This window comes from Macrotis lagotis, chromosome 8, assembly GCF_037893015.1.
Source record: "Macrotis lagotis isolate mMagLag1 chromosome 8, bilby.v1.9.chrom.fasta, whole genome shotgun sequence".
NCBI classification, from domain to species: Eukaryota; Metazoa; Chordata; class Mammalia; order Peramelemorphia; family Peramelidae; genus Macrotis; species Macrotis lagotis.
In genome coordinates this window covers 183836003-183860222 of record NC_133665.1, presented here as the reverse complement: position 1 = coordinate 183860222, position 24220 = coordinate 183836003, and the positions used below count along the sequence as shown (strand labels likewise).

Here is a 24220-nt window from a genome sequence, read left to right as displayed (position 1 = left end):
TAATATACTGCTATCCTTTATCTTCAGTTATTTTGTTTAATATTTTAATTTAAAATTTTAATATGTCTTTTATTATTTATTTTAATAAAGATCCAGATTCTGAACATTGCTCTAATTGATCTGAGGGCACAAGGAGAGCACCTTTAGAAATGACTCTTCTGTCTCTCATGATATCACTGCTCAACAGAGTGTGACTGATGGACAGAGAGATGAATTTAGTATCAGCAGAGCCTGGGTTCAAATCTCACCTCCAGTCACTTAAACACCATGAGCAAAAGGCAACTCCTGGGTCAGGTTTATGGACTAAGCCATAGCCAACTTGCTTTGAAATCACAGGTTCAGAGACACTGGACAGAAATCTAATTTGCTGCATCCATTTGCCCCTATCACTGAATCTGAATAACCCTAGTGTTTTGGGGCTCTCCTGCTGATTTTGTTATCTCTCTTTCACTAATATGGGCCCATCAATTCAGCCCTGGCAAAGGACTTTAGAGACCATCTGGTGCAATTCTCTCATTTTACAGAGTTGGAAACTGAGACTCAGGGAGGTTTAGCCACTTGCCCAAGATTCTAAGAACAGTGAGTGACAGAGAATTTTGGTTTCTGGTCCTGTCTCTGCCTCTCAGGGACACTAGGATCCATAGGTTCAGCACCATTCTCTCCTGCCAACTTCCCATATCTTAAATTCAAGGTGATGAGTCAACCTTCTTTACGAAACCTGGCCTTGGTCCTGACTTCTCAATGCTTTGGCCAAGAGTACCACTATCGTCCCAATCCCCCAGATCCACAACATCTCAGTCACCCATGACTGCTCCTTCTCCCCCTGTAACTATGTTCAGCAAATTCTGTCCAGTTTCCATCTCTCCCATCTTCCCTTTGAAAGAGGCTGGACCCAAAGAGGTGGCCCAAACATGCCCAAGTGCTTTTCTTCCATCACAGGCCTAAGAGATGCCTTGGCTCATCCAGAACCCAACAGATGCCAAACTTTAACACCTAAGGACCAAGTCATGGTGGTTTAGCATCATGGGACAGTCTGCCCATGTTGATTTTAAGCTCATTGATTGTGATACTCTGAGTTAGTGAATCATTATAAAAGTGTGAGCATGCCAGCCTTCACCACTGGCCAACCTTTCTCTGCCACAATCCAACACAGGCTTTAATGTTCCAATTTCATGAACTTTGCTTTGAGGGAGCAGACCCCACAATTTCAATGTGCAGATGTCCCAGAGAAGTAAAAGATGTGACTTACACTTGCGTCCAGACTACACAAGCTGATGGCGTCCTCATCTTGGGTACTCTGCTTCCGTTTCCGCTAGAAAACAAATGAAAAAAAAAAGTTTAGATTATAGGCAGACCAAAGATGAAAGAAAACTCCAGCCCTTGAGTAATGTACACAACCCTTATCATTTCCCCACAGCACGTAAAACATTACTTATTGATGCAGCTCAAGTGGACGGTTCTGAGATATGCGAACGGACGGTGGGAACCAGTTGGGCTCTAGGACAATCTGTATTGTATCAATTCCTGAGCCATCTTAGATTCTATCCTCTCCTTAATCCTTCACACAATCCAGATCTAGTCCTTGATTTTCCCCAAGATATCCCCAAGCTTGATGTTCCCTTGATTCTCCCCAGGTTTTTGCATCCATCCCCTCTTCTCCACTCTCACTAGCTCAGGGTCTCACTTTCTCAATTAAATTGTTAAAACTGTTAAGTTACTATCTGGTACCTCTCTGGCCTTCCAAACCTTCAATCTACCTGCTTTTAATCCCTTTTTTAGGAGCACTGCCTGAAAAATTTTCCTAAAACCAGGTTCAGGTTCAGACCAAAGCATTTTTCTCTTAAAAAAAACCTTTCAAGTGGTTTCCAATATCTACTAAATAAAATAAAAATATCAGATTCTGTCATTCAAAGTCCTTCACCATCTAGCATCATCTCATATACCATGAGTCCCAATCACAATGGAATACTCTGAAAGGTGGCTCTCAGTCTACCCCTCCCCTTTCTTAGTTCTCTCCTCCTGCTCATGGCTGCAATGAATTTCCTTCATTTACCTGCCTAATCTCTGACCTCTGTACTGCTACCTTCCCAATCCCCCAGATCCACAACCTCTCAGTCACCCATGACTGCTCAAACTGCTCCTTCTCCCCCATGTCCTGTCTACTAAACTGAGACTCAGGGAGGTTTAGCCACTTGCCCAAGATTCTAAGTACAGTGAGTGACAGAGAATTTTTAGTCTCTGGTCCTCTTTTGACTCTCAGGGGCACTAGGATCCACATGCCCAGTCCTAATCTCTCCTGCCAACTTCCCACATCTTAAATTCAAGGTGATGAATCAACCTTCTTTAGTTTTTCACTTTCTTCAAGGTCAAACTCAGGTGCCATTTCCTTGAAGAAATCCTTCCCAAGTGAGAGTGGTCTCTCATGGCACTGTGAGCTCATTCTTCATCCTTAGAACTGTGTCTATGATGTGCCAGATGTTATACCAGGCAATGCTCAATATACATTTTCAATCCATCAGTAAAAGTGTCTGTTATATGCCAGGCTCTGCTGGGGACACAGATCAATAAACATTTTCGATCACTTAATCAATAAACATTAGTTAATGTTAATATTCATCTGCCAGGTTCTGAATTAATCACTGAGATACAAGAACAAAGTAGGAAACAGTTCCTACTTGTAAGATGTTTATAATGTAATGGGACAGATGAGAAAATATAAAAAGAGTTGCAGCAAAAAGAGATAGATGGCAAAAACAAAGATATACCTTGTAGTTTGGGAAGAGTCTTATTAGCACTTGGGGGAATCAGGAAAAGTTTCCTGGAGGAGATAGTGTTGGAGATGCATAGAGGAGAGCGATTCAGTGAGGGAGAGATGAGGGAATGCTTAAGGAGATGGGAGCGGGGAGATTTTTGGCTGAGTCCCAAAGTTCAAGAAAAAAGAGTAATGGCTCATAAATGACATGTTGGGACCAAACTGTGAATGACTTTAACTGATAAACAGAAAAGTTTATATTTATTATTCTAGAGGGAGTAAGAAGTCACTGGAGTCGGCCAAAGATGGTGAAGTCAGATCTGAGATGAAGGAAAACTGCTCTAGTTTCTGCCTGGAAGGATGGATTGGAGAGAAGAGAAACAAAGCAAGGAGACTGGTAAGGAAGAGGATGGGGGCCTGAAGAAAGGTGGCAGACGTGTGAGGTGGGGGAGCTGACAGGATGTAGGAGAAAGGGCAAGATCGGACAACTCATGGGATCTGAGAGATAACAGAGAGAGAGGAGCTGAGGATAATATGAAGTTCCCTGCTGGGAAAGTGGAGGATGGTGGCGACTTTGACAGTGGATTAAGGAAGAATTAAAGGCAGAAGGATGGGTTCAGTTCTAAATATGCTGAGTTTAGAATTGCCCAGATCATTCAGAGAAATGGTCAATAGACAATTTGGGATACAGAGCAAAACTCAAAGAAGAGACTGAATTGAATCTGTCTGCCTAATCTATCATCTACACAGAGATGACAGTTAAACACTGTGGCAGCTCAGGTTACCAAGAAAGAAACCTAGCCAAAGGTTACTTCATCCGTAAAATGGGAGTAATAAAAGCACCCACCTCACGTGGAATGGTGAGGCTAAAAGGAGAAGATCCAGTATTCTACAAACCTAAAAGGTTATATAAATGTTAGTGGTATTGTCCTTACTTTTATTATAATTATTAGTGGTAGTGGTGGTAATTGTAGCAGCAGCAGGAGTTGTGATAGTAGTGGTGGTAGCAGCAGTAGTAGTAGAAGGAGTAGTTGTTGTTATAGGAATAGGAGTAGGAGTATGTTCTAGGTTGTTTGGAATAGTTAGAAATGGTTTTTAAAGTCAGGAAATCCTGGGTTCAAATCCCATCTCTGAACACAATGCCCCTAGGAATTCTTTAAGACAAGAAGTCTCAGAGGAGGCATTGATCAGTAATGGTAGAAGGAGTTTACTCCCCTGGGAGTTCCCTGTAGCCTCAAAATCACAGGTGCCAAGCACTGGGATACAGTGATAAAAATGAAGCAGCCTTTGCCCTCAAAGAACTTACTGGGGGTGGGGGGGTGGCATGGAGGGGTGGAAAGGGCAGGGCACATGGCTCTGGAGGGAGGGAGATGGCATATCCATCTATAATTATCCATAAAAGATAAACCAGATGACTATAGGGTAATTTTCCATGATCCTCTGGACATGGATGACTGAGTCTGTCAGATTTAAAACCACTCTGCTGTGGTGCCCAATACAGATTAGGACTGAGAGGACTTTGAATATGAAAATCAACCCCAAAGAGCCAGGTGGCCAGCTGTGCCCACCTGGCATCTGTGGAACCTCCCTGCCAGGATGGCAGCTCCCTGGAGGCTGCCCTTTCTCATTCCAGTCCTGAGGGGCCTCTGCTCCTCCCGCCTCAGGGAGATGTGATGAGTTCTCAAATAAAACCAAATAAAACCTTGTGCTGAAGCAGCAGTCTATGGTTCAAGGCCAAGTTAGATTGTGTGTGTGTGTGTGTGTGTGTGTGTGTGTGTGTGTGTGTGTGTGACTTGATGGCCTGTGACCTATACTACTGAGCTTCAAAAGCCACTTCTTATCCCCAAGGTGCACACTGCCCAGGACCATTGTGTACTTGCTCCTTGTGAAATGACACAGTTCTCTGGCCCATGACCAACCAATGTTCCCTAAAGCTCAGTCCTGATCTCCCAGTTCCCTCCCCTTAGAACTAACTCACCAGGTGCGTCTCTAGAAGCAAATTCTGCTTCCCCAAACATCCTCTTGCCATGAGAAAGTTCCCAAAAGAGGAGCAGAAATTAAGTCAGAGCTTGTTAATCTGGGGCAGGAGGGCCCCAGAAATCCAGTAACCCTATCAGATATAGGCTGTAATGATAAGTCACTGAGTCCACTTTCTGTTTTAATTTCTTTTCAGCATGACTGCGTTCGCTCCCCTTTCTTGGCACCTCGGATTTTGGGGCCATTTCCCCTTCCCCCCATAGTTCTCCTTTGGCCATCCTACCTTTTCTCAGTTTCCATGTATTAAATACGCACAATGTGTCAAACACATTTGTATATAAAGAAAGGTAAAGGGTGGCCTCTGCCTGCAGGGAGCTAATGGCCATCACTAAGACTATGGGCGGCCCTCAGAGTCTATTCTGGGTTCTCTTTTCTCTGTTGATAATGTCATCAGCTCCCTGGGCTCAGTTATCATCCTCCTGTGAACGATTCACACATCTTGCCTGAGTCTCTCTCCTGCGCTCCCTCCCAGCAATTGCTGACTGAACAACGTCCCATAGATAGCAAGTATTTTTTGTTGTTGTTGTTGCAAGGCAAATGGGGTTAAGTGGCTTGCCCAAGGCCACACAGCTAGGTCATTATTAAGTGTCTGAGGCCGGACTTGAACTCAGGTCCTCCTGACTCCAGGGCTGGTGCTCTATCCACTGTGCCACCTAGCTGCCCTGTTACCCCATTTTCAAAGCATTGATTTTCTGTTCTCTATTCCCTCCATTCCTTTTGCCAGAAGTTGTTCTTCTTTGATTCTTTTTTTTAAAAATTTATTTAAGGCAATGGGATTATGAGTGACTTGCCCAAGGTCACACTGTAAGCAATTATTGTGTCTGAGGCTGTATTTGAACTCAGGTCCTCCTGACTCCAGGGTTAGTGCTCTACCCACTGCACCACCTAGCTGCCCCCTGTCCCATAGATACCTGAGACTCAACATGTCCCCCCCAAAAACTGATTCTTATTGGTCACAAACATAACTCTCATCCAGGATTTTACTGTCAAAGGAACCAGTGTTCTCTCAACCACCCAGGCTACTACTACTATTACTACTACCACTACTACTACTACTACCACTACTATACTACACACACACACACACACACAAACACACACACACACACACACATGAAAATAGATAGATAGGTAAATAGAAAGATGCCCAGGTGGAGAAGACTTTCAGCTTCCCCAATCACAAAACACAACTTGAAATGCAGAAGCAACTATTCCCCATCAGTGTTAAAATGGCACAACGAGAAAACGGCAGTGAGGCTGCTTTCCTTTGTAGTTAACTACAGTGTAATGGGAAGAATCTTGCATCTGGAATCAGATTTGGAGAGAAATTGGGGCTGACTATTTCTACTTGTATACTCCTGGCTTAACTCACTCAGATAACTTCTCTGTAAAATGACAGAGCTGGATTAAAGTTCTTTCCAACTCTATGATCCCATCTCTTTTTTCCTTTGTTTTCTTTTTTCCCCTGGAAAGGCAATGGGGTTAAATGTCCTAGCTGCCCCTCTTCCCATTTCTCCCATTTATGTTTGTTTGTTTGTTTATTTATTTAGCTATTTATTTGTTTGTTTGTTTACCTATTCATTCATTCATTTGTTTGTTTGTTTGCTTATTTTTTTTTAGGTTTTTGCAAGGCAAATGGGGTTAAGTGGCTTGCCCAAGGCCACACAGCTAGGTAATTATTAAGTGTCTGAGGTCGGATTTGAACCCAGGTACTACTGACTCCAGGGCCGGTGCTTTATCCACTACACCACCTAGCCGCCCCATTATGCCACCTAGCCACCCCTTCCCATTTCTTTTAAAAACATTTTAAATATATTTTTTTTTATTGTGAATTCTAAGTTCTCTTCCTTCTTCTGGCCCCTCCCCACCTAACAAGAAGGTAAATAAGATACTATGGTCCTACTTCAAAAAAACTTTTAAAGCTTGGAAAAATCAACTTAATTGGCAAATTTACTGGAAAAACCACTCCCCAAAATGGAGACTAAAAGGTAAGAAAACCCCAGCCAGAAATGGGGTACCTTGTTTGATAAAGGCATCTGAACACCTGAGAACATGAGAGAAAGAGGAGGAGGAGGGAAGAGAATAAACAGTGCCTACTTGGCACCAGCCATTACACTAGAGTTTTCCCAATATTATCACATTTGTTTTTCACAATAATCCTGGAAGGGAGATACTGTTATCATCCCCATTTTTCAGATGAGAAAACTGAGGTAAACAGTGGTTAAGTGACTTGCTCAGGGTCACATAGTATCTAAGGCTGGGTTTGAACTCAGGTCTTCCTGATTCCAGGCCCAGGGAATACACTGAGTCACCCAGTTGCCCCTTGAGAGCAATCAAGGTGCTTCTGGACTGGAGTTTGGTCTCCAGTAAGTTTTTGATGACAAAATGTCCTATGGTTAACCATGGCTTTCTAAAATTCACTAATCCTCTCTCCGGACCCAATTAGCATTGCCGCCCACTTTCTCTGATAGAGCAGCAATGCCAAGGTCATCCACACTTTCACTTTTCACTTCCAGAGCAGAAATCTCAGACTTCATTTTTGTTAGGATGTTGGGTCATGGTGGGAAATGGTAGAAGATAGATCTTGGGTATGTTTGCTTGTTTGTTCATTTCATACAGTAAAATCAGGGATAACCTGGAGACAATAGGACTATTCCCCTGTGGAAAGATCCATCTTCAAGGGAGGAAGGGAGAGAGAGAGAGAGAGAGAGAGAGAAGAAAACTAAAGGAAGGGGAAGAAAATAAGGATGAAATGGAGAAGGGGAAAAAAGAGGAATAGGAGGAAGAATAGATAAGGGAAGAAAGGGGACTGTGGGGAAGAGGGGAATGGATGGAACTTTCCGGATAAAAATTGGATCTTTTTCTTGAGCTAATGAAGACTTTCAGACCTAATGAAAATCATAAGAGCTAAACTCTTGCTGAAATACTTCCAATTCAACGTCCTTGGACAAAAGAAGAAGTCCAGTGCCCAGTCAAGATCTTTGTTTTTTAAGTAAACAAGGGCCACACTCCTACCATCTGGGTCACTTAGACACCTGGTACCATATAAGTGCAGACTATGTTTACAAGAGCAGTTAAGGTTAATAGAGATGGTTCCTGTTCTCTACAAGGTGACCCAGCCTCCCACTTCATGGAGAAGGTTAAGGGCACCTGAATAGAGCCCCCTTCAATACTTGTCATTCTCATCCTCTCTCTCTCCAATCCCAGAGGCAGAGTTCCCTCTTCTCTACCCTACCCCCTCCCACCTCCAGATTAAAAATCATTGGGAAATATATAGCAAAAAATAAAAGTAAAATACAAAGAGATAATGTAAATTTTGGGGTTTTTCAGTTCAAAGCTCTGGACTTGGAGTCTGGAAGACCTGAATACAAGTCCTGGCTCAGAAATTTGTTAGTTGTGTGATCATGGACAAGTCATAACACCTCCGCCCCAACACACACACATACACACACACACACACACACACACACACACACACGCACGCACGCACACACGCACACACACACACTTTGGACTTGGCGTGTAGCCTTTTCAAGATGAAAAATTTGCCGTCAGTGCAGTAATTCCTTGAGGCCATGGTCATTTTGAGTGAAGGCATTTAATAACATAGCTGAATACATCATAATTGAAAAACCTCTATTTGCCTAACTCCATTGGAAAAAGAAATGCCAAAGTCTCTTTGCCAAGAAAACCCCTTGGACAGAATTGCCCATAATTCAACAATATTGTTCATGGAGTCACAAACAATAGAGGTGTCATGAGGATCAGAGGAGACTGAACAGGGAAAAAGCTTTGCCAACCAGAAGGAATAGGAGAAATAATAGTTGTTATTGGCAATAAAGTATCAAAATTCTTTAAACATAATTGGAACGGGAAATAAAGTTATCCTGAAAGATATTTCTCTGAGCTCAGCCTGAGTAAATTAAGGCTGACACAGGAAGACTACGAAATAAAACTTTTGGCCATAAGCAGAAGTGTCCCCCTACCCCTGTTCAGAGTTCTCACACAAAAATATGAAATTCATTTCATCACTTTATCTCTAATCCTTAACATACCATCTTATTCAAAGGAGGCGTGTGTGTGTGTGTGTGTGTGTGTGTGTGTGTTTGTGTGTGTCCCAAAATGTCATCTGATTCTGCATCCTGGGCCTACCACTTCTCTGACAAGAGAGGAGTAACATCCTTCATCAGTCCTCTAGAACTGGACTTTATGAGTTCTTTTTTAAAATTTTTACTGAATTTTACAATTTCCCCCCTAATCTTGCTTCCTTTACCCCCACCCTCCTACAGAAGGCTGTCTGATAATCTTTACATTGTTTGCATGCTATACATTGATCAAAATTGAATATGTTGAGAGAGAAATCAAAATGTCATTTGATTCTGCATCCTGGGTCTACCGCTTCTCTGACAAGAGGGGGTAACATCCTTCCTCAGTCCTCTAGAACGGACTTTATGAGTTCTTAAGTCCTTTCTCTTTATAATGTTATTTCTGCACAAACTGACTGCAGTACTTTGGCTGCTTTGCTTCTGCATCAGTTCAGTCAAGTCTTCCAAGGTGTCTCTGACCTGCTGTCATTTTTTTAGGGCACAATTCCATTACATTCAGGGAGCAGCCTCAGGTTGCTAGTTTGAGACACTACTAAAAGAGCCACTCTCTAGGTATTCCTTTACATATATGGATCCTTTTACTCTTTCCAGCTGGCATGCATCAAAGGAAGAGGATTTCAGAGCTAATTCAGTCCTGCAGATGGGGCCTGAAGAATCAACTCTATCTATCTTTGTCTCTGCCTTTCTCTTTCTCCTCGTCTGTCTCTGTCTCTGTCTTTCTCCATCTTTGTCTCTCTGCCTTTCTGTCTCTACCTCTCTCTCTCTCTCTCTCTCTCTCTCTCTCTCTCTCTCTCTCTCTCTCTGTCTCACTGTTTCTCTCAACACAGCAGATACCATTCTACACCCTCTCCTTGGGCCGGTCTATGTAAAGTGGTCTGTTCATGTTGGCTGACTCAGGGAAGGACAAACAGCAGTGCCAGGAAACAACCACTTACTAGTGGCATTACTCAGGGTTCCAATAAATAACAATGATGGTGATGACATTTCATGTGTGTATGGCATGTTAAGATTTACAAAAACACTTGTCCCATGACAGATCTGTGAGATACAAGTGGCAAGTTTTATTGCTTCCATTTTATGGATGAGGAAACATACTCACAAGGCTAAAAAAAAGTTAAACCCAATATTTAAAGGCAAATGTTATAAATGTGGCCTTTTTCACTTGCTTTTTTTTCTCAGAGGCAGCTGCTAACAATTATGTTAGACTTAATTTCAAATTGCTTAGTTTGAATTGATTAGTGTAAGAACAACTGTGCAATTTAATCACAGTATTTTTTCTATTTAGTAACAAAGATCCTGGAGAAGCTCCACCCATTGATAGAAATGTAGCCTATATCTCCTCAGTAACAAATGATCCCTAATTACTTGTTTTAAAACTATTAAACTGAAAGCCAGTCTTGGCCTTTTTTTAAAAAAAATATTTCAGTTGGCACAAGGCTTCAGCAGCGGCAAGAGGCTCTGTTGCCTTGACCTTCATCTGGGCCTTCTCTGGAATGATTAAGGAAAAGATTTGAGGATCCTGGGCTTGCCTGGGCTGGACCCTGGCAATGGGACGGCAAGCATATTATTGGAAGATGGAAGCATTTGAAAGAAGCTGGAATGGGAACAGAAGGGCCTGGCACCCACTGTTCTTTTTCCTCCTCTTCCCTCCTCTTCCTCTCCCTCCCCCTCTTCCTTTTCATCTTCATCCTCCATCCTTCATCCCTTTTTTCTCCTTTTCTTTGCCCCTCCCTACCACCTTCTCCCCTTCCCTCCTGTCCTCTCCCCCCATCCCCTCCTCATCTGGTAGGTTCCTGAGCTTTTTTCCTCATCTCCAGGCCCGTCAGGATGAGCTTCCTCGGTCTCCCTTTCCATTTCCGTCTCTGCCTTTTCCTAGACAGAGCTTCTCCACAGGAGCTGCTCCTTAGCAGATAGAACATTCCATGGAAGCCTCGATCCAGAGGACAAAAGGGATTTAGCCATCCAGACCAAGTCCTTCATTATACAGATGAGGACACTGAGGCTTAGGAAGGTGGAGGCCCATGTCCATGGTCCCATTGGTGTGTACACTAAAAGAAGGCCCAGTACAGGCACACCTCATTTTGTTGCTAATGTCAGCTACGTGGATCTAGTTCAACCCCTCTTTTACCGATAATGAGTTCCTTAAGCCAAGCGAGGGTGATTGTTTTCCTAATACTATATAGGAAGGAGCTGGAGGCAGAGCCAGACTCTGAAGTCCCTATTGTCTCCTTGAGGCTCTATTTGTCTATCTATCTATTGAGCTTCTCTCTCTCTCTCTCTCTCTCTCTCTCTCTCTCTCTCTCTGTCTCTGTCTGTCTCTCTCTGTGTGTCTCTGTCTCTCTGTCTCTCTGTCTCTCTCTGTCTCTCTCTACATCTCTGACTCTGTCTCTCTTCCTTTCTCTCTGTCTCACTGTTTATCTGTCTCTCTGCCTTTCTCTCTGTCTAGGTCCATCTGTGTCTTTCTCCATCTCTGACTGCCTTTGTCTCTGTCTCTGTCTCCACCTCTGCCTCTGCCTCTGTTTGTCTCTGTCTCTCTGTCTCTCTCTGTCTCTCTCTCTCTCTCCCTCTGTTTGAAAAAGGACACTAATAAGAGGCTTCCGTAATTTGGCTCCTAATAGGACCCAAATCTCATTAAGAACAACAACATCTCATTACTGATGGCGGGAGGGCCCTGATTATGAATAGCTGTACATTTCCACAGCTCCCAGCTTCAGGAAAGATGCTCTCTAGGGAGATGTGACCTGAGGCCTGCAAAGGCAGGTGGAAAACCCCACTAGAAAGAAGAGATGGAAATAACAATATTAACGAGATGAGCACAGACTGGGGGGAATTCTGGGTTGGGAGTCCGTAAGATCTGAGTTCCAGTTCCTCCTCAAATATTTACTGGTGTTGTGATTCTGGGAATGTCACTTAAGCTCTGCCTGCCTCAGTTTCCTCATTTATAAAATGAGGATAATAACAGTCCCTATTCCATGACATTGTTGTGAAGTACAAATCAGAGACTGAGACTGTCATGGTAGGGTGGATCAAGAGGAACCCAGAGTCAGGAAACCAATTAGTTAATTAACAAGCATTCATTGATTGCTTACTAGAAGCCTTTTTTGGGGTCTCTTTTCATGGCCTGTTCTCCCTGCTCTTGCCATGGAACTGTCATCCCCTCTGACCAATGGAGTGTCTTCTCAATGATATTCCTCAGCACTTGGCCAGTGTCTGGCTCACAATAGGTGCCTAATAATTGCTGACTGACTGGTTTTACCTGTACCCTTTCAACACTGAAATCACTACTGGTTACCCCCAGGTAATATGTCTCAAGTCCCCCACAAGTTTGCTTACTTAGAACCTGTGGTTCTCTAAAATTTGTAGCCATCTAGTAGCTAGATGTCCAAAGGACATCTAACCCAATTCAATAAACATTTATTATGCACCTACTAAGGATATGGAAATGTGGCTCTCAGACCAAAAGATAACATGGAAATGACCCCTGCCCTTGAGGGGCTTACAACCTATCTGGGGCAGAGCATGTAAAGGAATATGCAAGCATGTCATTTGAGGGAGGGAAAGAACATTAACAAGTAATGGAGGGGAGGGGAGTAGGAGCAGGAACAAGGAAAAGTTTTGAGTACTAGATGGGTCCTGAAGCAAGCTAAGGGGGTTAAGAGCATTTAATATTTGTATTAAAAGATGTAAATATGTGTGTGTTCTAGAAAAAAGCTTAGAATATTAAAATATCCTGAACATGCTCACTAAACTTCTGACTTGTGTCCTTGGGCAAATCTCTTTACTACTCTCAGCTCTGTTTCCTCATTTGTAAAATGGTAATAATGATCCCATTGCCCTAGAGGATTATTGGGGGGCGGGGAGTCAAGTGAGACCTCTCTCTGTCTCTGTTTGTCTCTGTCTCTTTCTCTCTCACACATAAATAAACAGACTTTTTTTCCCTACATAAATGTTGACTTTTAATTTCATTTAGAATTCTTATCTGTCTGAATACTTAAAATCACAGCCCTCAGAAAGGTTCTAAGGCCAATAGGAGTCTAGATTTAATGCAGAAAAGACTAGAGAAGTCATCTGTCCCAGTTCCCTTATTTTACAGATTTACAGAAAATGGACCATGTGAAAGAGGAAATGATTTTTTTCAGGTGGCAAGTGACTAAATGAATCTATCAATGATCATCTAAATCAATCAATAATCATCTTTGTGCTAAAGCACCTACTATTTTGGCTGTCTGCAATGGAGAATGCCATCTGTATCCAGAGAAAGAGCCGTGGAGTTTGAACAAAGTTCAAGGACTATTCCCTTTAATTTAGGGGAAAAAAACCTGATATCATATTGTCTGATCTTGTCATCTCTCATACTTTATTTTTCTTCTTTAAGGACATGATTTCGCTCTCATCACACACAATTTGGATCAATGTAGACAAGGGAAACAATGTAAAGACTAATAGACTGCTTTCTGTGTGGGGGGGGAAGGAAGTAAGTTTGGGGAAAAATTGTAAAACTCAAAATCTTTAATAAAAAAAAAAAGCACCTACTATAGGCCATGTCTTGGGGACAGAAGCACTAAAGACCATGAATGAAAGAATTTCTCTGACCAGAGAGCTCACATTCTAATGAGACTAGATATCAATGCGGACCACATAAAAATAAAGTTAATACATAGACACAGAGCAGTCAACTACACAGTGGACGAGGATGTCTGTCTTAAGGGGCACAGGCCTGAGGGAGAGGCTCCATGGAGAAGGTAGAGTCTGTGGAGCATCTGAAAAGCAGAGAGGGGCTCCCTGAGGGGGAGGCCAGCGGGGATGGAGGGCAGCTGTACACTGGGCACTGTACTACAAAGACAAAAATAGTGCCTGCCCTCAAAGAGCTAATAGTCTAGTAGAAGGTTGCCTAGGTCTTCCAGTCCTCTTCCTGCTGGTGCCATCTGCTGCCACCTTGGTAGACACAATAGGGAACTGAAAACATCCAACTTGTATATGACAGAAGGGAGGCTTGGACGGACAGACAGACCGAGGGTTGGCAGAAGAGCCAGAATCACAACGAAGCTCTTGGCAGAGAAACAAGTCTGAACTGAGCCAGGCTTGGATGGAAAGCCCACAATGGAACAATAATAAATTTGTAACAAGGTTGCTATCTGGAAAGTTGTCAAATATGGCTGAATTTACATTTTTAAATGTTTTTAGAGAGAGGTGTGTCTTCCGAGCAAACCAAAATCAGTGGGGAAGAGAGGCAAATATTTGGTAGAGACAAGCATCTGGGACGCCCCCTTCTCGGTGGCTCAACCATACCCTGGAAAGTTGGGAAGAAAACTCCAAAGTGGTGGTAAGCCATTGATGGGCTGGGAAACAAGAATGCACTTTCCTTATAAAATCTCTATTGAGCATTTCAAAGCAAGGCAAGAATCACTTGATCTTAGGGCAGGAGACTGATGCATATTTGAGGCATCAAAGAATGCTGTACTGGCCTGTTTGAGAGGAATTATTAAACTTCCTTGAAACTTCCTGGGAAACTAGGGTTCTAATGAAAGTAGATTCTTTTTTTTTTGAAACTTAAAAAATTTTTTTTCAAGTCAATAGAGTTAAGAGACATGCCCAAAGACACACAGCTAGGCAATTGTTAAGTATATGAGGCTGGATTTGAACTCAGGTCCTCCTGACTCCAGGGCTGGTGCTCCATCCCACTGTACTACCTAGCTGCCCTGAAAGTAGATTCTTTTTTTTTTTGAAAGTAGATTCTTTTAAAGAGTTCATAGCCTTGGGCAAGCCACTTAACCCCATTGCCTAGCAAAAACCTTAAAAAAAAAAAAAAGGAATTCATACTCAGGTCACTAGGGATGGCAGAACTTCCTTGCTTGGAGGCTAATGTAGCAAAAAACCAAATTATGATCATTCTAGCAAGTAATAAACATTTATTCAGTACCAGCACTGTGCTGGGAATACCAACCCAAATGAGAATGCCTGCTCCCCCTCCCCTGTAGCTTTCATTCTATTCAAGGATATGGCAGCAAATATTTTATTTATTAAGTACCCACCATGTGTCAGCACTCAGATAAGTTTTGAGGATACATAAAAACTGCCCTCCAGGACTTTACATTCTAATGGTAGAGACATCTAGATACATACAAGACACTTATACAGAGTCTAGCAAAGGCAAGCTGAGAAGGGAAGGCATTTGTACCTGGACAAAACAGAAAAGGTCTCCTGAAGAAGGTGGTGTCTGAGTAATCTGAAAAGGAAGCCAGGTGAGCTCACAGGCAGAAGTGAGGAGGGAGAGTGTATACAAGCATGTGGGGTGCCCCCTGTGGAGATAGGAGATGGAGGGTTGTGTGAACATGTGGAGGGGAAAAGTAAAGGATAAGGCAGGAAGGGGCCAGATTGTGGAAGGTTTTAAATGCCAAAGAGAAGAGTTGATAATGTATCCCAGAGGGGAACTGATTAAAAACCAACTACATGTTGGTCATCGTGGTAAATCTAAGGCACACAAAAATGATGGCTTGAAATCAGAGGTCCCATCCAACGCCGAGTTTCAGATCTGTTCTGGATTCACCTCACTGGAGTATAAGTACTTGAGGGCAGGGTTTGTTGTCCTGGAATCCCCTGATGCTTAAAAAAAGGTTTCATGATCTATTGATTCTATGGTCTTCCCCTGTATATTCCAGGAGAATGCGATCATTTTGCAGAAGTCATGTCTGGAATGCCTCCCTCTTCATCTTTGCCTGGTGGAATCCCCAGCATCCTTCAAAGCTCAGACTAGTGCTGCCTCCCTATATGACATCTTTCCTGATATATATCCTGTTCTCCCATCCCACTCCCACTGCTGGTGCCTTCTTACCCCTCCAAAAGTGCCTTCATTTTGTACACAAGGTAGGTCTTCAAATAGAACACAAGTTCCCTGAGGGCAGAGACTTTTTCCTTTTTGTATCTTTATCATATAGTGGCTGACAAATATCAGACATAATAAATGCTAGTCAATTGAATGTTAAGCTCCTTGACCAAGGGGGTACTTTTGGTTATGCCCTCTTATCCCGAGGATACTACAAACAGCAGATGCCCAATAAGTATACTGCTGTGTATTACCAATTAGAAGCTTCAGGATATGATGGATAAAAGACCTGGGGCACAGTCCTACTAGGTGTGTGACCCCCTCAGCAAGTCTCCCAACCTCTCTGTGACTTGCATGATCTCTGGAATGGTGCTATTCTGTACTAAGAGTTGAGAATTCTCTACATAAAATTGCAGGTATGGTAAAAAAAAATACTGGTTTTTTTAAAGTATCCTAACTCTCCTATTAAGACTGCAAGCTCTTTGAGGACATTCAAGATCTCTTTCTTTATCAAATTATTTAATACAGGGCCTCTTACCTTGGAGGCAAACAATAAAGCGGTTATTTATTGATCAGGGGATGGAAAGTGATTGGGCAAAATCAGGATTTCCAGAAACAAACTATCACTCAGAAGTCCTGGAGGTTACAGGCTGGAATTTCTACATAGATTTTGTTTGATAAATTCTATCTTTTTCTTTTTCTTTTTTTTTTAAGGTAGGACTTTTAGTTGCAGAATTCTGGCAATGCTGATCCATTTATAAACTCTAGGGAGCTTAAGGGGATCAAGGGGGCTCTGTGGCTTCCTCCCAGGAATTTCTTAAGTCCCAGTAATGTAGCTTGGACAAGGGAGTCATTTGAATTCAGGGTCATGGAGCATTTCTAAGGTTTGTTTTGTTGGTAGGATTGGGGCCAGGGTACAGGTGGGGTGCTTCTCAGTTCTTCACTGTTATCATCTCTGTCAGGATGAATGCAAATATAAAATCTTGGCTCTCTGAATGGCATGTCTGGGCTGATTACCAGGCTGGGGTGGGGTTGGGGGGGAGAGACTCCCCACCCAGATCAGTGCAAGGGAGAATTCCATTACATCTGCACTGTTAAAAGTGTCCTCTGAGGCTCTGGTGATGCCCAAGTGGGGGTGGGAATGGCAAGATTTTTCTTCCCAGGGGTTGCCAACATTCACTTTATCACGCTACAATTCCTTCCAACTCTCAGTTTTCATGGTGAAGTATCTGAAAAAATATCTAGCTTATCTTTTATTAGACTGTGCAAGTCCCAAGAGCAAGAATTGTTCCCCGTTCCTATTTCTTTGTATCACAGTATCTGGCACTCAGTTGGCACTTAATAAATGTCCCCTGCTGAGTCCAGGCTCTATCCTTCTACTCGAATATTGCAGAATCTACCTAAATGAGCTCCCTGCTTCTCCAATCTACCCCAGAAAAGAGAACTATGAAGAGCAGACATTTACTTTTACCTGTGTCCCCAGGACCCAGCAGAGAGTGGCTAATAAATGTTGGTTTGGTCCCTACTGCCTATAACACAGAAGTATGCATTTTGAAAATGGTTGACTGCTACAGTCATTCCATTCCGAATGTCCTTCATAATTGCCTATCGTCTATCAAATAAGGAATAGTTCTTTAACTGGTATTCCAGACTCTCTACTCTTTGGCTCTAATTTGATGGAATAGACTGTGTTTTATGCACCTCTGCCTTTCTCTTGAGTTCTTTTTTTTGGGGGGGCAAGGCAATGGGGTTAAGTGACTTGCCCAAGATCACACAATTAGGCAATTATTAAGTGTCTGAGGCCAGATTTGAACTGAGGTCCTCCTGACTCCAGGGCCAGTGCTCTATCCACTGAGCCACCTAGCTGCCCCTAACCCAATGTATACCATAGGTGCTTAATATTTGTAGGATAAATGAAAGACCTATTAGAACACCAGTATACCAGGGAGAACCATACATAGATGATGATTATTTAACTCAACATCATGTTCCATGAAAAAGACACCTTTCAGAATGCAAAGATAAATAAATCCCAGATGCTGCCCTCAAGGAGTTTATGGTCCATTAAGAATGGAACGAAGCAAACATGATTCAACAAGGAGGGAGTCTGTTTAGTGTATATTTGGATCAGAGATTTAGAACTAGAAGGAACAGTAGTGGTTATTTAATCCAACTTTTTCACTCAACAGAAGAAGGAAATCACTTGCCTACAGTCACATAACAAGTTTGGTTGTTCTTTTGCATTCAGGAAACTTTTTTTTTTTATAAAATTCTTTTAAAATAGCTCTATTCTTCATATGCTTTTCAAAAAGCTTTTGTTCTTCAAAAAAAGTTTCCATTCTTTATAATTTTACAAACACTAACAAACAGTTATTGCTATTGTTGTTGCTTGTCATTCATTCTAGAAGATGACCATGCCATCAGGGAGGTGATAGCACGACATGCAGTCGAATTGGGTTTAAGTGAGGGGGGGGTGCTATGTAAATGTAAGAGGCAGCTTTTAATAAGAATAGTCAGCATTTATAATAGTGTTTAAAGTGTGCAAAGTTTTATATGTGTTATCTCATTGAATTTTCTCTAAAATACTACAAGATCGGGACAGCTAGGTGGCACAGTGGATAGAGCACTGGCCCTGGAGTCAGGAGGACCCGAGTTCAAATCTGACCTCAGACATTTAATGATTACCTAGCTGTGTGGTCTTGGGCAAGCCACTTAGCCCCATTGCCTTGCCAAAAAAAGTACCTAAAAATAACAAAATAAAATGCTAGAAGATCAGAGCTATTTTGCTCCTTTTACAAATGAGGAAACTGAGGCAAAAAGATATGAAGCAATTCTCACAGCTAGTAACAGTCTGAGATAGGATTTGAACTTAGGTCTTCCTGACTCCACTCCTACCCTCTGTACCATCTACCTGCTTAAGCAGAACACTTCCAAAAAGAACAAAGAGGATTATATACAAAACTGGCTTATAGGTAGCTTGGTTTTTTTTTAAAGCACATAACAAATTCAGCACATAATTTTTCAAAGAGGTCCCTGTTTGACCATACCTCCCTCTGAACTCTTCTTCACTCAGATAATGATAATTTGGGTATTTGAACCCAGAACCCCTGGTTTCATGTCTCTAATTTTTTTCAACTACACCCTGGAAAGCTTTGAGATATTTTGGATCACTGCATGGAAGACAAGAGATATCTACTCAGACCTGAAATAACAGAATATAATAAGCATAATATAATTAATATGATGTAATGTTATAATAGTGAATTATAATAATTTAATATTTATATAATCTAACCTAATAAATCAATATATTCACATGATACTTACATAATATAATAAGAGTCAATTGTTTGCCTTTTTTTTACTTTGCCAAGCACAAGAATAACAGTTTTTTGAAAAGTACAATGTATTGTTCTGCATCCCAGGAGGGTGAAAAGAATCTCCCTTCCCCTTCTTCCCTCATGGGAAGGATCTGAGCTACCAGCATGGCAGCAGACCCCATTCCTGTTGGTAATATATTAAAAAATGAAATTCCTAATAGGTCTAATTTTAGTCACAGGAAAAGAGTGTGCATGCATAGGACCTGAAAGGATTCTTAATGCTTTGTTTGGGGATGGGCATTTTATCTTTATTTAACCTCCTTCCTTCCCCTTTTTGGGAGGGGAGGGAATCCACCAGGTTTGGGAGGGAGCCGGAAAGCCAGTAAGCAGAATCTGTTTCCTGGTTGGCTCTGACTGTGATTTTTTTTTATCCCCTCTGTTATTACAGGGTTGCTTTTCAAATTCGTTTTGGTAATTGAGGACTATTGATTTTTGACTACAGAGAAAGAGAGAGGGAAATGAAGGAGGGAGAGTCGGAGAGACAAGTGATGGATGTCCTCATCAAGTGATGAGGACCAGTAGCTCTGAAGTGTATCGGTTCAGGAACTCTTATCAACGATACTATGAATCCCATGGTATCCTTAAGGACACCATGTAGCCAGGTGACTAGGCGGTGCTGGGGATAGAGCACTGCTCTTGGAGTCAGGAGAGCAGAAGTTCAAATCCAGCTTTAGACACCTGACTGCTACTAGCTTTATGACTTTGGGCACCTCACTTCACCCTGACAGCCTCGCATGCAGGGCCATCTCTAGTCCTGTCTGGTCACTGGACCCAATTCATATCTGACTTTGGAGGAGAAAGTGAGGCTGGTGACTTAGCACAGTCCCTCTCACTTAAATCCAATTCATATTCTTGTCATAGCATCACCTCTTGATGTCATGGTCTTTTTCGAAAATGAAGCACAAAGGGATGGCTAGATGGCACAGTGAATAGAATACTGGCCCTGGAGCCAGGCGGACCTGAGTTCAAATCCAGCCTCAGACACTTCATAATTACCTAGCTGTGTGGCCTGGGGCAAGTCACTTAAACCCATTGCCTTGCAAAAAAAATGAAGGACAAATACCATGCAGCCCCAATTTTCTCATTTGTAAAATGGGGAATGATAGCACCTTCCTCAGAGGATAAGATAACAAGCACAAAATTTAATATACTTAAAGCTATATATAAATGCTGGTTATTATTACCAAATGTTAAAGAAAGAAGCTTTGGACAAAATTAATTCCAAGGAGATAATGGACGTAAAAGGCTTAGCAAACTTGAAAGCATGATGTGAATGCTGGCTGATATCATTGTTAATGGTACAACTACTTTGCAAGCTCTGAGAGCTGTGAGGGGTCTCACCACTGGTCCATTAGAACAAGCCACATCAGAAGGGAATCCTCCCTATAGTTCCCCTGAAGACCCTTAGTGACCCATGGACACAGCCCAGGTTACTTCTGAACAGATCCAGTTGTTGGCAGGTTTTTCCTATTATCAAGTTTTAAAAAAATCTCCAGGTCACACTTTTTTTTATTAATTATTATTATATATTATTTTATTCATTTGTTTGTTTATTATTAAGTGATTGAATGTGGCAAGCAGAGCTTGGTGGCTTGAGGTTATTAAGGCTGACTGATCTCGGCAAATTCTCGGTTTCCTCATCTGTAAAATTCTGTTCAGTTCAACAAATATTCATTAATAAGTAGCTACTTTGTTCCAGCTCCCTCTGCTAGATACTGAGGATGCAAGGATAATGAAACAGTTCCTGTCCTCAGGGAGCTTCTGTTCAAATATCACAATTCACATAGGCATAGACAAGTTAACATAGTGGGAAGGTGCCCTCTGAGATGCCCGTCCAATCATAAATTCTGTGACTCTAAATAAGGAAGGACCCAGAATGAAAATCTCTTTTGTCTAATATTAGTGATTAGCAAAACTAACAGGCCCCTGAGGATAATGCCAGAGTGGAGATGGGCAGAGATTGGGAAATCACCTTGGGAAAAAAACCAAAAACTTTCTTTCCAATCCAGAGTATTGCAATGGTGTTTTGTTTTGTTTTGTTTTGTTTTGTTCAATACAAATCCTAGAAAGTAGACTGTCAACATGCTGCCTTCAGAAGAGTGAATACTAGCCTTGGGTGCTAGGAGAAAGACTTAAGATAAAGGAAATTCAATTCAGTTTCATTAAATTTAATAGAAAATTTATTACAAATATAGCCAAAGTGGGGATGGTTAGGCTTCTGTTGAACTGTTACTGCTTTGTTTTCTTTACTGATTTTTATTCTGAATTCTAAGTCAACTAAGGGGCATAGTCTGATATTTTGTCATGAATCAGTTTAGTTTGACATCTAGTTGAGGCAGAGGATAGAATGTTCAGCTTCGATTTAGGGAAGAACTGAATTTAAATCCAGCCTCAGACAATAGTTGTATAATCTTAAGCAAATTGTTTCACATTTGCCTCAATTTCATCAGCTGTCAAATGGGGGAGCATTTACCTCCCAGGATCACTGTGAAAATCAAAGGGGACAATATTTGTAAAGCATTTCACCTGGCAGACAGTAAATGCTATATTAATAGGAGAGCCATTGATTATTATTAAGGGCAGTTGGGTGGCACAGTGGATAGAACAGCTGGCCAGGAGAGAAGAAGACAATGGAAGGGGCTAGCAATGGTTAGCCTACCTAAGTGAAACCTTAGGAGGAAATGAAAGCCGCCATCAGGTTTTTGAAAGGCAATCCTAAGAATGAGGGACTCGAGGGAAGCACTAAGCACAAAGAAGGATGTGGCAGAGAGGCAGACTGAAGTTTGGCTCTCAGAAAAAGGTGTTCACAGTTGGAGCAAGACCAGTCAGATGGTTTATTAAGGATCTGTTAGGCATTGGGCATTGTGTGAAAGGCTAGGGTACAAAGAAAGATAAAAAAATGGTGCCTGCCCTCAAGGAGCTTACAGTCTAATGGGAGGAGACAACAAACAAACAACTATGAACAAACAATTATATACAGATTAAATCAGAAATAATTGACCAAGAGAAGGCATGACAATTGAGGGGTATTGGGAAAGGCTAAAAAGGTAGAACATGATAGAAGGCGGAATTTTAGCTTGGACTCAAGGAGGAGATGAGAGAGTAACAGGAGGTAGTGAGTTTCCCACAACACTGGAAGTCTCCAAGGTGGGTTGGGAGAGGGGTCCCTTGTTTGTGACATTGTTTAGGCTTCATATAGAGTTATAGACTGGATAATATATACTTATTCAAACATGGTTGTGTACATGTTTTCTCCCCTAGTAGACTGTAAGCTCCTTGGAGGCAGGAACTGATTGGAGCTTTCTTTCTATCCTCTGGGCTCTACCTAGCACATTGTAGATACTTCATAAACACTGTTGGCTTGACTCAATGACCATTGAACTCCAAGAACATGGGCAGTGGACCCTGAACCTTTCATGAAAATAGTCAACTTCTCCTGCCTTCTGATAATCTCATTGCAATCTGTGTTCTGTTTGTATAACTTGCTGTCTGGCCTTTCAGTGTATGTCATTTTGTTTTGTGTACTTCAGAGAATGTCTGAGTTGGAAGGGACAGCCATCGGGTCATCGGAAGGCCAGCCTGTACCCAAGGAGTTGAAAAACACATGTTTTTAATTGGTCAATCCTTGAGACTTGTTTTGACTTCAGGTACCCAGGTATTCTCAGTCATTAAAGAAGGTTTACTTTGGTCACTGAACAAATTAGCTTTGTTCATCTTTCCAAACTTATACTTCTCATTGACACATTTGCTATCTGGTAATAACCCTAGACTTGGTGTGGGATTATTAGGGAAGTGAGGTTAAAGAAGGTTTATAACCCTCATTTTATAACTCTCAGGCCCAGAATGTTCTAGTCTGTCAAGATCAGAATTTTAGATTTGGGGGGGATCTGAGTGACCATCGATTCTAACCCATGTTTGAGCCAGAATCCTTACCCTAGTTCCAACAAATGGTCACCCATCCTTATATGACATGGCCTCAATGTCCTTGATCATTCTGGCCACTCCCTTTTTGATGTTCTTTAATTTATTAATGTTTGTCTTAAGCTATGAAGCCCCAGACATGTTGTGATGACAGTATTGTATGATCTGAGTCTTACATATAATGCCTCTTTAATGCATTCATTTTCTTGGTGGAACTTTTTCTGATAAACTAAAATTTCTAACAGGGAAGTTAAAAAACGTGAACTAAATTGAGTTTTGGATTACTATCAATACTCTTATATTTGATCTTCCTAATAAATCTACCTACTATTTTTGCCCTCTACAAATCAGGAAAGTCAGGATTTGCCTAAAACACAGAAGTGAGTGAACTGAGATTATATATTTGCAATTATTCTATCACATTTACCTTTCCATCTTCCAGTCTGATTAATCTTAGGTATAACTGATGCTTTTCCATTCCATAAGATGAAAGTGTGATCTAGAAGACTTTGGAAAGTCAATGTTATGGGACCAAGGAAAAAGAATTAGATTTAAAGTCAGAGGTCAGAGGTCATGGGTTAAAATTCCAACTCTGTAACTGCTTGTGTGAACTTGGGCAAGTTACTCAATCTTTTTAAGCCTCAATTTCCTAATCTAGAAAATAGGAATAATTCTAATGCTGAGAAAAACACTTTGTAAATCATAAATCTATACATAAACATACTACTTACCTCTACCTGCTATAAATTTGTGGTTCTACTGGCTTCCTATGTAATGCTGTATATTTTATTTTATGTATTGAAAAACATGCCTCTAAGGAAGGGAACTCAGGTCAGCTGGTCAAGGAGTCCATGACATAAAAAATAGATGGAGTAGATGATCTCCAAGATGTTTTCCAATTCTATATTTATGCTGCTTTTGAATTTCTATTAGGAAATATAAATAAATCTAGGAAGTATAAATAAATTAACTAGATAACCCAGCTTCCAGATACATTCTGTTTATTCTCTTGTTTTTTTCTCTACGGAATATATCTGGGATCACTAAGAAGTAAAAAGACTCACTGTCCTGGGGAGCACACTCCCCCTCTTGCCACTACCCTTTACCTCTCTCCCCATAAACTGAGTTGTCTGTTACCAATGGCTTGGAGAGACTGCCATCACCAACTATTCTTTCTAGTGAGATGGAGAACCACTGGGCC

General features: G+C 41.6%; 1 protein-coding gene across 4 annotated transcripts in view; it reads right to left on the bottom strand.

Moving 5' to 3' along the window:
* ARHGEF3 (Rho guanine nucleotide exchange factor 3) overlaps positions 1 to 24220 on the bottom strand; it is a 281901-nt gene that overhangs the window by 137345 nt on the left and 120336 nt on the right. For all 4 annotated transcript variants that reach the window (XM_074199129.1, XM_074199130.1, XM_074199131.1 and 1 more), the window contains one exon: positions 1250 to 1312. In XM_074199129.1, the coding sequence (XP_074055230.1) occupies positions 1250 to 1312 (63 nt within the window). The remainder of the gene's footprint in view (positions 1 to 1249; positions 1313 to 24220) is intronic.